The sequence below is a fragment of the Phocoena sinus genome, chromosome 8 (genome assembly GCF_008692025.1).
Source record: "Phocoena sinus isolate mPhoSin1 chromosome 8, mPhoSin1.pri, whole genome shotgun sequence".
NCBI lineage: Eukaryota > Metazoa > Chordata > Mammalia > Artiodactyla > Phocoenidae > Phocoena > Phocoena sinus.
This window is the reverse complement of record NC_045770.1, coordinates 85712205-85728274: the sequence shown is the minus strand read 5'-3', so window position 1 is coordinate 85728274 and position 16070 is coordinate 85712205. Positions and strand designations below refer to the sequence as shown.

The 16070-nt window shown below is 48.7% G+C and overlaps 1 protein-coding gene across 1 annotated transcript in view; it reads right to left on the bottom strand.

The window, feature by feature from the left end:
• Window positions 1-13319, bottom strand: part of NAT10 (N-acetyltransferase 10) — a 34002-nt gene extending 20683 nt beyond the window's left edge. The window contains 10 exon segments of the mRNA XM_032640679.1: window positions 3385-3483; window positions 3627-3720; window positions 4927-5060; window positions 5521-5628; window positions 5727-5841; window positions 7259-7320; window positions 8969-9091; window positions 10465-10636; window positions 12773-12864; window positions 13212-13319. Coding sequence (XP_032496570.1) covers window positions 3385-3483; window positions 3627-3720; window positions 4927-5060; window positions 5521-5628; window positions 5727-5841; window positions 7259-7320; window positions 8969-9091; window positions 10465-10636; window positions 12773-12864; window positions 13212-13319 — 1107 coding nt within the window.
• Window positions 13320-16070: the final 2751 nt, after the last annotated feature.

Here is a 16070-nt window from a genome sequence, read left to right as displayed (position 1 = left end):
CCATGGCTGTGATCACTGGTGAGTCACCATAAAGGCCTCTCTTTACTCTCTCTCCCCGGTCCTATTTCTTCTTCTCTCATTCCTCCCTCTCGCTTTTCCCTGGCAGGGCAAAGCTGGGATGGGCTTAGAGTCAGGTGCCTGGGTCCAAACAGGTCGACCACTGACTGTGTGGCCCTGGGCAGGTCACTTCATCTCAGCACCTCAGATTCCTCTCCAGAAAATGGAGGAAATACCTGATGGCTGCTTGAGAAAAAAAATAGGTAAATCTGTAAAAATGCCCTACCTGGGACCTGGCTGAGTGATAGGTGGTGCCTCCCTTTCTCTCCTCTCTCCCTTCTCAGGCTTCTCCCCAGCCTCACTCTGGCCAGTGGGCCAGAGGCAAGCTTGGTCCCAGCAATGGCTAAAGGGGAGGAGTTTCTCAAGCATCTCCTACACTCTGGGTACTGTGTCCTGCTTTGACACTGTGAATATAAAGCCCAGGTCCCCCTGCACTGGTGGGGACACTTCTAAGACTTATAACCTTCTTAGTGCTCACACATCCTTATTTATATTATTAGCTGGGCCGTCTAATGTCACAAACTTGCCATGAGCTTGGCACCCTTATGCATATAAACAACCCTTTCAGTTCCTACAGGGGTTCCTGCTCTTTTTAAAGTTTGCAAAAGCCTATGAAGAGGTATTTTTACAGGAGAGGAAACCTGAATAGCCAACTAACATAAACAAAGGTACTCAACCTCACGAGTAATCAGCGCAATGCTCAAGACAACAAGGAGACCCCACTTCACACGCAGACGGGCAAAACTTAAATAGCAGTAAAACACCCAGTGTTCGTGAGGACGTGGAGAAACAAAAACTCAAGAGAGTGCTGGGGTGAAAGTAAATATGTACAAACACTTTAAGGAAGAATCCGGCAAAATCCGAGAAAGATGGAAATCTATGTATACCCTAAGACCCAACAATTCCAATTCTAGAAACATATAAATAAACTGTAATGTGCTCATATAGTGCTTAAAAATGAATCAACCAGATCTACAAGCTTCAATCTGGACCAACTTGAAAACAAATGTTGAGTGAAAAAAAAGCAAGCTGAAAAAAGACAAGTATAGTATGTTACCATTTATGGATACATAATTATGTAGTGAAATACAAACAAATGAATTGAAAGGAAACACACCAGGGACTTCCCTGGTGGCGCAGTGGTTAAGAATCCGCCTGCCAATGCAGGGGACACAGGTTCGAGCCCTGGTCCGGGAAGATCCCACGTGTCGCGGAGCAACTAAGCCTGTGCGCCACAACTACTGAGCCTGCGCCCTAGAGCCCGCGAGCCACAACCACTGAAGCTCGCGCGCCTAGAGTCCATGCTCCGCCACAAGAGAAGCCACTGCAATGAGAAGCCCGTGCACCACGATGGGAAGCCCACTCGCCGCAACTAGAGGAAACCTGCGTGCAGTGATGAAGACCCAGCCCAACCAAAAATAAATAAATAAATTTATTAAAAAAGAGAAGAAAAAGAAAGGAAACACACCAATCTCAGAGCACAGTATGGGGAGTGACGGAAGGGAATGGATGGGGAAGGGTACAAGAGGGACTTCAACCGTGTCTGTGAGGATTCAGATCTTTAAAACAAAAATATGAGTGGCTTTTTGTGTGTGTGTGTGTGTGTGTGTGTGTGTGTGTGTGTATGTGTGTGTGTGGGGGGGGGGGGTACGCGAGCCTCTCACTGTTGTGGCCTCTCCCGTTGCGGAACACAGGCTCCGGACGCGCAGGCTCAGTGGCCATGGCTCACGGGCCCAGCCGCTCCACGCCATGTGGGATCCTCCCGGACTGGGGCACGAACCCGTGTCCCCTGCATTGGCAGGCGGACTCTCAACCACTGCGCCACCAGGGAAGCCCATGAGTGGCTTTTTAAACGTGAAACAAACACAGCAAACAGCAAAACATCAGCATTTCTTAAGCCTGAGTGCTGGGCACCTGAGTGTTATCTTATATTGGTCTCTGTGCTTTCCTGTAGTTTTCAAGTATTCCATTACAGGTGAGATTTTTTAACTGCTTTGCTGGAAGCTGATGGGTCGAGGGGGCAGAGACCCCACTCATTTCCGACAGCAGATACATGTCCTCAGTAAGGCCCCACATCTTGGATCCTTACAGAGAAAAACTAAACAAGCACCTCATAAAAGCAGCAGGAAGCAGGCCCCTGGAGAAGCACAGCCGACTTTAATATTCTGCTGTATTGCAATTTCCAGCAAGAAAGAAGAGGTCTCAAAGAGACACAAATGTAGCCTCATAAAGTCAGGTCACCTCTTCTGCGCTTCAACTCCAGTCTGGAGACAAAAGGACTCTGGTAATACGAGAAGGTCTCTGATGACAGATCCAAGGAGCAGCGAGGGCTGAGCCAGGCATTTCACGGAAAGCTTCTCCCTCTTTGGTTTGTGTGTTTTTCTTGAGTTTTAACAGATCTCTGTATTCTCAGGGCCTGCAGCCTGCCCCTCACCCCGCCCTACCCCAACACTGGACTCTCTTCCCCTCAGCTGAGAGAACCAGGCCAAAGTAGGAAGAAACGCACAGAAAGAAGAGAGTCTAGAAAGAGACCCAGCAAGAAAAAAGCTAAGGTCCTTGAGGGAAAAAGGCACAAACACTGAACCTCATTTATAACCTGGATCCTTGATAAAAGGTATACCTCCTTGACAGACATATACAAATGCCTCACAGGCATAAAGGTCAAGGGCGTAAAGTGCCAAGTTGACCTGGCCCGCTTCCCACCCCAGCCCAGCTCCAAAAGTGATCGATAACCTGCTCCATTAGGAGCCCACGGGCCTCCATCCCTTCTGCAAGCCTGTCATGATTTAACAAAATCGTAGCCTTTGGACACGTACAGACCATTCAGGCTTACAGAGCACTGGAGATTCACAGAGCTTTCGGGGAAACACTGTTTAAAAAGGAAAATAGGCCACCGGCTAAACCACAAAGATTCAGAGTACATTTTACAAAGAACTTTTCTTCCTTTAAATGGTGAGGTTATTTATTGTCCTCGCTACAGATGCATCATTTCAAAACCTGCTGTGACTAAGCAAAATTAGAAATGATGGCGGAAAAAATGATTTTATTTCTCTTAGCTGATTAGCATACTTACAATCCTACTCACTCAATTTTCAAGGGACAAAACTACAACTTTCCCATCTGGCTACATACATTTGGTAGTCTGCTTGAATGTCTTTCTTTAGAAGAGGCTGAAAATCTGGAACACGTTTACCGTAAAACAACAACGCTCTCTAAAAGATATGCAATTACACAGCACATAAAACAACTATAAAAGGAGACGTCTTAGAGCATTTATATACAGCAGGACACTGGCCCCACGTGGTAGGGTTTCAGAACAAGCCTCACCTGAATGGTCTGCCTGTGCTCCCGGAAAATGTTCACTCTGATCACGGCTTTGTTAAATTCAGGATTTAGAGACTGAATGATCTCATAATCCAGATGCTCCTAATAGGGAAAGAGCCAAACCAATGCCAAACGTCAGAAACAGGCTTTAGAAACTAAATATTACGAAAGTTTGCATTCTAAAGACTTCACCTGGATTTATGCTCAGCATGGAATCAAAATAAGCTCTTATCCTAATTTCCTACCTGATACTGCAGAGCATCAAATCCTTTAAATACAAATTCAAACAGAGTGTGGAGGTTATCCGGGCTCGGAGAGGTAACAAAGATATTGGAGTACCTGTTGAACAAAAGGAGGATTTTTTTTTTTTTTTTAAGTAATTAGGAAATCTAAGAAATGTTTAGAGAACTTAAAAAAAGAAAACATTTTTGTTTGCCCCTGTTACACAGGGGATAACCAGAGACAGTGGCAGAAAAAAAATCAGGACACAGGTTTTGGGGAGGAAAAGTAAAGCAACTCCAGACCTGAGGGTATTCTTCCTCCCAACCTAATGAAAACGCATTACCAGTTTGAAGGTAGCACATCCCGGCAATCAGCTACCAGCATCTGTGAAAGCACCCTGCTGAGGGCACCGTGGGGACCGCTCCCTCAGTGCCAGGGCCGGCACGCGGCTCCCCAGTCCTGCGCCCCGGGACGAGGGAGGGCTTCACTCTCATCACTAGCTGTGCTGCGAGGGTTTCAAACCGTGAAGCCAAAGTGCTCAACTGTGCTCAGGCTAAGGCCACAGTTAACCTCTGAGGGACCCTTGTTCAGTGTAAAGGATGCTGATGGTGGCGGGGCTGAGTGGTACTGCCAGAGCAGCGAGAGAAACAAAGGACTAGGGGTCAGGAGCCGAGTTCAGCCCCAGCACTACCAGCACTGACTTGGGGGGGGTCGTGGGTGAGTCACTGAAACTCCCTAAGCCTGGGTTTATCCATCTATGAAACGCTAACATTGTTAATTAGGAGCACCAAGGAAGAGAATGCACACGGGATGTGGCAAATTCTAGGTCCGTTATTTATGTCTGGGAAGCTGGAAGTACATGACCTCCTGGCAGTTGCAAAAGTCTTCCGCCCAGGGCAAAAGAATGCAAAGGAACATCAAACTCAAATGCAGCTCCTCAGGAGCAAACAAGATCTTCTACTGATCAAAACCATTCAAATGTCAAACTTGTACTTTTCTAAGTCAGCAACGCTGGTCACATTCATGCTCATCTCCTGAGAGTTTTTAAGTTTCTTAACCCCATTTCTTTGCTCTTGTGTGTTTGTTCAACTCTGAATAGTGCGTTGGCCCTGGTGTATGTCTGTGTGTGCATGCACACATATATGTGCACCTTTGGGGGTTTGGGGGAAACAGCATTGCTCTTTCTAGACAGGAACCCAAGACCTAGAGAAATCACACAGGGGCCCGCTCAGACCCAGGAGCAGCTTCCCTGTCCCCTGACGCCCTACTCCGGCACACTGCTCCCTCAGAGCTCAGAGTGCCTAAAGATGGGGACCCCCTTACCCAAAAGCCACCGCCCCAGCAACAGCCAATCCCAGGGCTGCAGATTTTCCCCTTCCTCGGGCAGCTGTGAGCACAACAGTACTCCTCAGGGTCTTTTCCGAGATCCCCTCAATGAATTTCAAGACAGCTTTGGCCTGTGGAAAGAGAAACATATTAGGTGAGCTTTGAGAAAGGCCAAGGTCCAGCCACCTACCACCATCGCTGCGGAGAATTCAGGCTGATGCCTAGGCTAACTCGGGGGCGGAGGGGCTGCAGGGCAGTTCTTACTGGCCAGAAAGCAAGGCCCAGCACCTGGACTCTCACTCCCTTAATCATCCCCTTCGCCGTGCCTGTGGCGTTCCTCCATAAATGTAACCCATCTCCCCCCGACCCCCAGCTCCCTGAACTGTTAATGTGGGGAAGGGGGAGCTAATCCTGGACCACTGTCGTGAACACATGCTGCTGCTGCACGCCTGAGTGTGAGCAACAGAAAAGGGACCTCGCCCTCGGAGGAGCCAAGCCTCGTTCTAACTTGGCGTCTGTCACTCTCCGCCTGCTGTCTCTCCCCTCCGCGCCGTGCAGACTGGGCTGGGGACGTTCCGAACGCACGCTCACCTGGTCTAGGGTCTTGCAACACTCCACCAACACGCCCACAGGCTGGGTGTCCTGCAAGCTCTCCTTCAGCTCCTTCAGCTCCAGACCAGAAGGCCCAAGACGCTCCTCCTACCAGAGAGGAGAGGAGGAGAAGCTTTGCCGCCACCCCGGGAGGGCCAGCACAGAAAACGCAGCCTGCCCCACGTTCCCGGCTCCCGGCAGCTCACCGGGGTCTGGGGAGGGAGGGCCTCAACGCTGGCGGCATGGGAGGAGATGGGCAGGATGTTGAGCTGGTCATCGATGGCGAGACACCTCTTACACGAGGCCAGAGAAAGAATAAACCTGAGGAACAAACCGCAGTCGTGAGGCGCCGAGGGCAGTGTCTGCACCACAAGGGAAGGGCTTTTCTCCAGGAAAATCATCTAGCCCCACGTCTCTAAGAAAGCTGGAGAAAGCCAACACCGTCATCTGGAGGGCAGTGCTGGATGATTCCCAGCCTCCTTTACGAGGCCCGAACATGCTTTATAGAGCAAACAAGCAAACGGGGAACTCCCTTAAGCGACTGATTACAAGGGCCCCTACTGTGCAGAAGCCCGCTGCTCCAGGGTGCCCCGGCCCTTCCCCCATCCTGCCAGGTTCACCCTTTAGCACTACGTGTCTCCTTGAATGGGGAACGCCAAAGCCATCCCACATGTGCTCACCAGCCACACAGGGAAACAAACGCATACACAAATGGACTGACCTTCTGCCACAAGGAGGAGAAAATAAAGGAAAGGGTGGAGGGGAAAGCTCCCTCTAGCACTATAATACAAACATTTTTGCGTGTAGCAAAACATGTGTTTGGCTATAAAATCCAAGCTTCTCCCACAACTGCAAGAAAAGGGCCTCCCGCACTACTTTCACAGGCTTCCCTTCCAGCCAGTAGCGCTGGGCGACCTCCAGGCCCACTCCTACTGAGCAGCTTCAGAGGCGATTGAAATTAGGTCGCACAGTTCACCCAGGCCAGGATTCCTAAACCTCAGCACTACTGAGATTCTGGACCAGATAATTCTTTGTTGGAGGGGCTTTTCGGTGCCTTTTAAGCTGTTCAGCAGCACCCGTGGCCTCTACCACCACCAGCCTCCCGCCCTCACTGCAGGTCACGACCATCAAAGTGTCTCCAGACACTGCCAAGTCTCCCCAGGGGCAAAACTGCTCCAGTTGAGATCCGTTGACTTAGGACATGGCTTCTTTCTTCTTAAGGTGTTTCACGTGTTGCTAACTGGCGTTCCCTAAAAAGGGGTCTGTGGTCAAATAAATTGGGGTCCCTGGTGCTGTGAGACTTTTCAGAGGCTAAAACAGGCTCACGTGAATCCTCAGAAAGGAAAAACCGTATCAGCATTTCCCAGACGTACTGGACCAGAGAACCCCTTTGTCATAAGGTCCCTCTTAAACATCAGTGTTCTGTGAAACACATTTGGGAAAAGAGTGGTCCAGACAAATCACCCCTCTGACAGATGCGTAGGCTAAAAGCCAGAGCGGGAGAGAGACTTGGTAAGGGCCAGAAGCAAGATAGAATCCAGGCCCCAGCCTTCCACTCACTTTTATTGCTTCCAGTTAGCTGCACAACTACCGCTGCTATCGGGAATCTCACCATTTGGGGCTCCTGCACTACCTTCCCTGAGACAGAGCACAGCTTTCAGTTGGGTCCAAGGTGAAAATGTTCCTCCCACTGTGGCTCCCCACAGCTGAGGAAGTGAGAAACGTGCTCCAGACCCACCTCTCATTAAATCTTCCCACCACATCCTGATGGGCCTCCGTCCTGTATCTTGAATGCACGTCCTAAAAGAGACAACATCCATTAACAGAGGCACCCAAATCGCACTGAGGTTCAGCGTCCAAGTGTGAAGAAGTTCCAGCAAACAGCCCTGGGGTAAAAGAGGCACCAGTGATGCTGCTAGAAACAAAATCTACTCCTACCTAACCTGCCATGCGAAACTGGCCGGATGGGATCTGCTGCAGCAGGACTCAGACACTAAGTGCAATGTTTCTTACCACAACAAATGTCCCCTCACCTCACCTTTGACTGTTCCCACATTCTATCCAGCAGCACAAAACATATTCACTCGTCCAATAAAATGCACATGCCAACGCCAGACAAGCTGGGCACACACCGGTGTTTAGTAAAGCATGAAACCTATTCTCCTGAAGCTTACAGTCAAATGGTTGGACGGAGACAAGTAAATAGATACAAATTTTGGTAAATGCTATGAATGAGAAACAGGGTGCAGTGGCAGCCAATGGGGGGGTGGGGAGGGGGACTACTTATATAGGGTAGAGAGGGAAGGCCCTCTGAGTTGGTAAGCAGGCAGCCAAGTAAGAGAGGGAGGAAGAACAAACAAAGTGACGTGGGCACAGACATTCGCTCGCTCACAGATATTTCAGGGGGGCTTACTAAAGGCCAGGCACCCTTCCAGGATCAGGGAATATACCAGGGAGGAAAACAAAGTCCCTGCTCCCATAAAGTTTGGAGACTGGCACGGGAAGCCAGACAATAAACAAATAAATGTCTAACTTTAGGTGGCTGTACCATGCTTTGAAGCAAAATAAAACAGGTTGAGGAGTGACAGGCCAACCACATATGCTACACAGGGTGTGAGAGAGGCCGCACCAAGGAAGTGGTATCTTGGCAGGGACTGGAACGCAGCGAGGAAGTGAGCCAGCAGACACTCTGTGGAAACGGCGCGAAGGCCCTCAGGTGAGAGTCTGCTGAGGGGAGAGGGTGCACCTGAAGACCTCCGAGGAGGCCGGAGGGGCTGGGGGCAATGGGGCGACAGGAAGCAGGCACTGAGATCTGAAGGAAGTCCACTTCACCGGGCGGATGCAGCTCATGAAACCCTGAGGCCAAGCCTTAACAGTTCCTGAGCAGCTGGCAATGTACAATGACTCCAAACCTGCGGCTCAACACACCCATGTGGCAGAACCAGCTCTCATCCAGGGAAACCCTTCCAGCCACCCCCTCAGCTGGGGCAGAAAAAAAATACCCCCCCACCCCCTGGAGTCAAAGTTTCTGCCAGTCCGGGAGCGGGATGGCAATGCTCCTCCACTACCCATTAGGGTGAGGGCAGGTGAGAACGTCTGTGCATGGTCCCCTTTTTGTAGTACACAAATGTAAGCACTGGCGTGGCTCTCTGTGGAATACTGTTTTAGAAACTGAACTACACAACAGCTGCATCATGTCTGAATCTCACTGGTGTAGAATCTGCAAATGCCTGAGAGCGAAAGCAAAATTCACAGATTCCTAAGCACACCCAGGGCCACTGAGGCTTCTCTGCAGAAAATTCCTCATTAGCTCCAAAGAGCTCCCAGCCTAGAAATTATACTGACCGCTCACTGGAGCTGCTCAGTAGGAGTTCTTAAAAGAAAGCAGCAAAAACACAGATTGATCTGAACCACCACAATCAAGTTAAAGAGAAAAACGGACACTTACCATGGTCATCGTGTACAACTGCTTGAGTGAGTTCATGGTCCGTAGGAGGATAACCACCAGCCCACCACCTTCCACTGTTTCTACAGTCCTGGCCAGCAAGTTTGGAGTCAAAGCTTCAAAATCCTGGAAAAAGGAAACCATAGAACTGGCTGCAAAGAGCACCCACTGGGAAGCTTAACGAGGGGCCAGGCGATAAGGTACAAGGAGGGCTTCAGAGTACAAACTCAAGACCATACCCCGTACCTGACTCACCAGGACACACACACACACATGCACACACACACAGTCCCTTACTCAGGGGATCACAGGAGAGCCGAGCCCTGGAGAAGAGGGATACCCGGTTTTACATGTCAAAGTGTTTCCCGTAATCCCTCATAAAATCTTATTTGGAAAGAAGTCCTCCAATCCGCACTGATTCACACTTGAATTTCAGAAATACCTCACACTCGTTTTCTGCTCTGTTCACAGATGGAAACTGTCTGACAAAACTCAACTGCACCACATGGGGGAGCCGCTGCCTAAAGGAGCCACCATCACTTCACCTGGTAACTGGTGAGCAGAAGCAGCTCCCTACCAGCCAGCGATGGGGTGAGAGCAGGCAAAACGCTCTTTTCAGCCTCCAAGGTGGGTTGTAAGCCAGCAGTGTATGGACAGCCCACTGGAATGCGGAAAGGGAAAACTAGAACTCCTATTCAAAATTTCCCACCTCATTTCTTAACTTATATTTTAAAACGTATGTTTTACGATGCACGTAATCACAGTAGTGCATGCATATAATAAATACATATCAAACTGTGGGAACCTGTGCTTAAATGTGAGGATTTGTGCTTAAATGTTTTCTTTGGTGGGTGGGGCTGGGGCGAGGGGGGGGCGGCGGATGGAGTCACAGGTGCCAAAGAATCAAAGAACAAAACAAAGACCACCAGAGCTCAAAACAAAGAAAAATGTGAAACTTAATCTATGAACTCGCCAGGCAAGAGAAAATATATACCAGTGAAGAAACTCACCAGCTACTTCTCTGAGGGGGGAAAGCTAGGAGACTTTAAGGACAAGAAGGGCGGTGATAGGGGTGGTTATTTGGTCAAGCACTCTGGATAGGACGTCCGAGTACTCGGGTCCGTACCTAGTTAGCTAAAACAAGTCCCACTGCTCTCTGGTCACAAAAGTCTTCAGTTAGTTCTAATAGGGATCTGGGGTGCTAGGGTCACTCAAAGTTCAGTGCTTTACCAAGCTGGTTAGGCCCAGTTGTGATGGAGCGTCACTGCCAGTTTGGGTATCTCTAGACAAGTGCTGCTTTTGGTAGAAAATGCTCTTTTAATGTTGGTGAGTTATCCAGTTCCTATGGAAAGTGGCCAAGTCCTCCGCAGATGAAGCTTTGGGGCAGGGAGTACACGTGACTCCTCTCCTCTCTGTACACCTGTCCTTGTGGGTGACCAAGCAGCCCAGGCACTCCCTAGCACTCTGACTCCAGTCACGGGCTGGGGCAAGTCACCCACCTGGAGAACACACATGCCAAACGTATTGCCCAGGATCTTGTGGGTCTCATTGTAGTAGCAGTAGCGAATGTTTGTGGCAGCTACGAAGAGTTCAAAGGGGTCATCTTGCTTTATGTTCAGCGTCCCGCTCTTTATTTTTTTCTGCAGCTGTCGCATTCTTTTCTTCCGATGACTGCAATCACCCCCCATCCCATGAAAGCCAGTTAACCAGAGAGGCTAGAGTTGGGAGCAGGGGATAGGCTCAACGATCACCCACTTAGACCTTCAGAGCTAGAAGGGAACTTGGAAATCATAATGCTCATCCCCTCACTTTAAAGCTGAAGGAAATGAAAGAAGCATTAGAGCAGATGGGCTTCGGAGGGAGACAGTATAAGTCTGTGTGAGAACCCTGCCATTTTGATACTTCACTTTACAAAAAGGGTAATGGGAGTCCCTAAACCTCACATTCAGCCAAAGCTTGAAAGCAAACCTTAGTGGCCTCATTACCTCAGTCTCAAGCCAATGCTTCAACCACACAGCACCGCTTCCAAGAGAACCTGGGAGGGGCACTGTGATGGCAGGTTACTTTATTCATTTTTCCTAACTGAATTCATCCACTTCCTTCCCAGATGGTGGGATCAAGTCCTCAAGGGCAGCTCTAATCTAAGACAATACTGATAGAGGATATAAGGGTTGGAACGGAATCTGGATGTCTCCCAGAAATCCCTGAACTTTTCTTTTGTCTTAAAAATCCCTGAATACCTAACTGTCAATTAACTGTTTCTTTTAGAGAAAAGAGAGAACGAGAAAACTCCAGAATCAAGGGTTACAGCACACCAAAATTTTACCATAGTTCTCTAACTGAATAGTAGAGCCAAGGCCTTCCCCCTGGGGCTCCACTTCCTCAGCCCATGACTTAGCATCAGCCTTAATCTAATGCTCAAGACAGGGGCAGGAGAGCTATAAGAGGCACAGAAGAGATTTTTAAAAGTGAAAGCAGGTGGGTTAAGTTTGAAAGGCAAATCTGCCCAAAACACTGTAAACTGCCCAATTTCGCAGGGGGTTTCCCCACAGCAGAGTCCGCCCCAGAGACACATATACTGGGGGATAAAGGAGGGAGAAGAGGCCCAAGGACAGAACCACACAGGTGAGCTGGATTTAGGGAAGGAGATGAGCTCGGGGAGAGAAAAGAGCTCAGGAAGGTGGTCTGAGCGTCACAGAAGCAAAGAAAGGAGAGCATTTCCGAGATGACTTTATAATGGTTTATCTGCCAAGGAACAGCACCCCCACACCCCAAACTCCTCCACACACACAGTCGTAGGCAGAACTGCCAGGTTTCTGGTAGGTGACCCACCCCACCTCCTCTGGCCCAGGGCTGGATGTCTTTCCAAAAGAATTTGGGAGAAAGACTGATTTCTGTGTCGTTGGACCCAAACCACGTAAAACTCAAGTGGTGTTTCTGCGATGGGCACCACAGAAGGCAGAAAGCTGCCCTGAAGTGGGAAAAGAACAGAGCAGACACGCAGAGATGAGAGACTGAGCAAGGACCAGAGCGTCAGCACTGCGGCTCTACACCACCCCCACGGAAGAGCTGAAATCTCATCCCCGTAGGCTTCAGAAGCTAGCCCGTATACTGCCGACCCTTGAGAAACCTGGGGGTTAACTTGCATCTAACTTAAGAGTCGGCCCCTCCGCAACCGCAGCTCCTCCACATCACAGGATTCAACCAACCACGGACCACGCGGTACTGTAGTATTTACTACTGAAAAACATCCGTGTATAAGTGGAGCCCTGCAGTTCTAATCCACATTGTTCAAGGGTCAACTGTACTTCAACAAATTCCCCTTGTGCCTAAGTGTGTTTGTGTTGGAGGTCTGCTCTTTACTATATAAGAAGTCTTAAGTCCACAGCTTCAAAAAATAAGAACAGCCAATTGTCAAAAACAGCAGTGAACTACTAGAGGAAGAGCTCTGAAAAAAAGGAGAAAGAGGGGGAAACGTTGTTGCATTAGGCATCAGGTCATTGGTAACTTCCAAGAGCAACTGAAGGAACCTGCATTATTAGAGGGGCTTGATCAGCTGAGAAAACTCATGTGCAGAAAGCAAGGAATTGGGCTGGGGACTGAAAAGAGCATGAAAAGGATCTGAAATTTATCGTCAGGAATGAAGAAAGGGCATCAGCTCTATTATTTTTCTCTACTAGAAGTGTCCTCAGAGATAGCACCTTCATTAAGAATCCCTGAAAAACCATGTCAAAGAATCATTTCCTAGCATCTAACTAACAAGCAGGGATGGGAAGTGGGATGGGACGCTCAAAGGGCACGGCTTACCTGCTAAACCCCAGCTCTTTCTTATAACACCACAGCACAGAAGGCCGAGCCTTCACAGTTGCTCTGGACAACATGTGATGGAGTATGACCACCTGCCAAAGAAAAAAGCCATAGCATCTCAGGACCAAAAGAGACCTCCGGGACAGCCAGGCCCGAGACCACAAGGCAAGCAGTGCCCAGGCGGGGACTAGAAACCAGTGCACATACACTTACCCTTGTGCTCAGTCCACCACCCCACATATCAAAAGCTGTTAACCTGTCTGTTAATAATTCTAAATACTGAGTTATTTATCACTTCCAATAAGTAAAAGAATGTTCCCACTAGGCATTTCACTTAAAGAAAACCAGTCATTATGTGTGAAACCCCAGAGTATCTGAAACATGCTGACTCTTTGGGACAGGATACAAAGTAAGTCAGGGAGCATTTACCAGGTCTTACCTGATCCTTTCCTCGATCTCCGACCACAACAAAGAGAGACCTCTGCCGCTCAGCTATCCCATTCTCAATAAGAATCCGGATTCGGTTATCCACTTTCTTCCGATGCATGGTAGAAAACTATCACTAAAACAGAAGGAAAAGACACAACTGGACATGAACATCCAGGTTCTGGGTGAGGAACATTAGCTGGCTGCCTCCTGTGGGGCTGGGAGGCTGAGCTAAGGCACATTTATAAGTATCATCTTATTGAACCCTCAAACAGCTCTCTAGGGAAGACATCGGCCTCATTTTTTAAATTACGAAACTTAGGCTTGAAAGGTGAAGAAAATGTTCCCTTGGCATGGGAGGTCAACAGGGAAGCTTTAATTCACCCCCCTATGGAGGAGTTTTTCAAAAATTGGAAACAATGTTCAAAAAAAGAATGATTAAAATGTATGATATATCTATGGGAAAATAAAGCGGTTTTCAAAAAAATTTGTTCAAAATCACTTTCAAATATTATCTAAGGATATGGATACAGATGCTTATTAGAGGATAACATGGCAGGATATGCGTGTACATAATATATAGAGAGAAAAAAAAAGACTGGAAGAAAGCACCAAAATGTAAAGTAGTTATTTATGGATGGTGAGATAACAGATGATTCTTATTTTGTTCTTTTGTTTTTTTGGAGTTTTGTGGTTTTTTTTTTTAATTCACATATATTACTAACAAAGTCAGGAAAAGAAATCAATTGACTATTACTATGATGGAATGTAGCCATCTGTTTCCTCAAAGGAGGGAAAACTATACTGAAGCCTGTACAGAGAGATTTCAAAAGTTATTGTGATTACGTATGATAGAACATTGCATCATTATAATAAACACACCAAAGAAACATCAAAAATATCAATTATGCTTCTACAATGTAAAAGTAAAAATAACATGTTACTTAGAAACTCCAGTGCTTGCTGCATTCTAATTCTACACCTAAAGCTCATTAACTGAACCTTAACCCTGCCTTAATTGTCCTTCTAACCTCTCAATCCAAACATGGATTTTAGCAGTTCGATCTTACTGTAAAACACTACGTCATAATCAATAGCTCCTATTTTATAAAGAAAGGACCAAGTATAAATACTCAAGTACCCCAAGGAAGAAAAGTGACAGGGACAGGATTCACAGGCAGGCCTCCCCTGATTCCAAAGCCTGAACCCTTTCCAGTTCACCAACCTGACCAGCTTGTCAGCTGAGTTGCGGGCCACACAAAGACCCCACAACCAATCAACAACTAATTATTGCTTTTTGTTCTAGTTACTGTGGGAGCCCCAGAAGTAGTACCAGATAAAGCCTTGACTTCGAGGAGCTTTCATTTTCCTTAAAGAAAATATTTAAGAGAAAGAAATGAGGGATAATCTGTCTAAAGACAGACAAATTAGATGTAAAATTAATTGCTACAGTGGTCTGATGAAAGTCTGAGATTACTGTGGGCTGGAGTTGCCATGGAAGGCTTAATGGATGAGGAGGGCCTTGAAAGAAGAGAAAGAGGATTATTTTTCATTCATCTATTAGTCTAACAAATATACATAGCGTCTATGTGCCAGGCACCATTCCAGGTGCACTGGCAAACAAAACAAAGTCCTGAATGTGCCTGCAGAATACGGAGTATAAACGAATGAGCAGAGTGAAGTAGCTAAGAGCGTGGGAGGATCTAGATGAAATCAGACTACCTCAGTTCAGTGCCAGGTGCTGCAATCAGGAACTGTGGGCAAACTCCGCAGAAAGCAAACGTGTTGTCACCCACCCACTCACCCCACCCCACCCCCAGAGCCCCTAGAGGATGGAGATCAAGCCACGCAACCCGCCAGAGCTCTCGAGAAGCACTCCCGAGAGTGGCCGCCTACTGAAAAAGAGGGTCCTGTTATCTAGGAGAGCCCGGGTGGGGAGGCAGTCGGCATGCGCCGGGCATCAGCACGGATGCAGAGCCTTCGTCCTAGAGCCAGTCTCCTCCGGGCCCAAGAATGACACGGACACCGACCTCGGCACCCATCCCCAGCCATCCCGTGATGGGTACCTGCGCCCAGAGCTGGGCGGACTCCAGCCAGGAGCGAAGAGGAAGCACGTGGGGGGGGTGGGTCACCGAACTTCTGCGGGAGAAGCGGGCGCAACGGGCTGCCCCTAGCAGATGCCTGGTCGCCGACTCTCAGTTTGCCTCCCTCGGCAACGCGCGTCCAGCTCAGGCGCCCGTAGGCGGTGCGTGCGCTGGCGAACTAACGGAGCGGAGACGGCCTGCGAGAGGGGACCTTTTCCACCCCTGTCCCTGCGTGATGACGTCATGGGCCCGAGAGGCGGCGCTGCAGCAACTGCGGCTGCGCGGTTTAGTCTCCGCCCGCCGTAGCTGTGGTGCGCGTTGTAAGTTGTCCCTTCGTATCAAAATTAAGAGACCGTGACTACGGAGGGCAGAGTAAGCAGATGCCCGCACCCGCAGGGCCTGTCAGTGCGCTGGGGCTAGTTCGGGTGCCCAGACAGGTCCGGGGCAGCACACGGTAAGTGGTCTGGGGTTTTCAGTGTTAGCCTGGTTATGCGAGATGACTGGCTCCGGGGATCTGTGCGTAATTTTGACAGTCCTCTTAAACTATTTTAATGTGATAAGATGGGGAAATTCGATCAGCAGACCTGTCTCATTCAGCTCACTTGACCCTCCCCATCCTCAGTAATGACCTTGTAGACCTCTCGCATTCCGTAGATTTTCTACCCACTATTGCTGCTCCTGTACTTTGGCAGGCTCCCTTTAGGCCTGTATCTGGCTGTCAAATGCTGTTGCTCTGAAAACCAGCTCTGAGGCTCTGCTTTCGTTATTTCCCCTCCCCCGCCCCCACT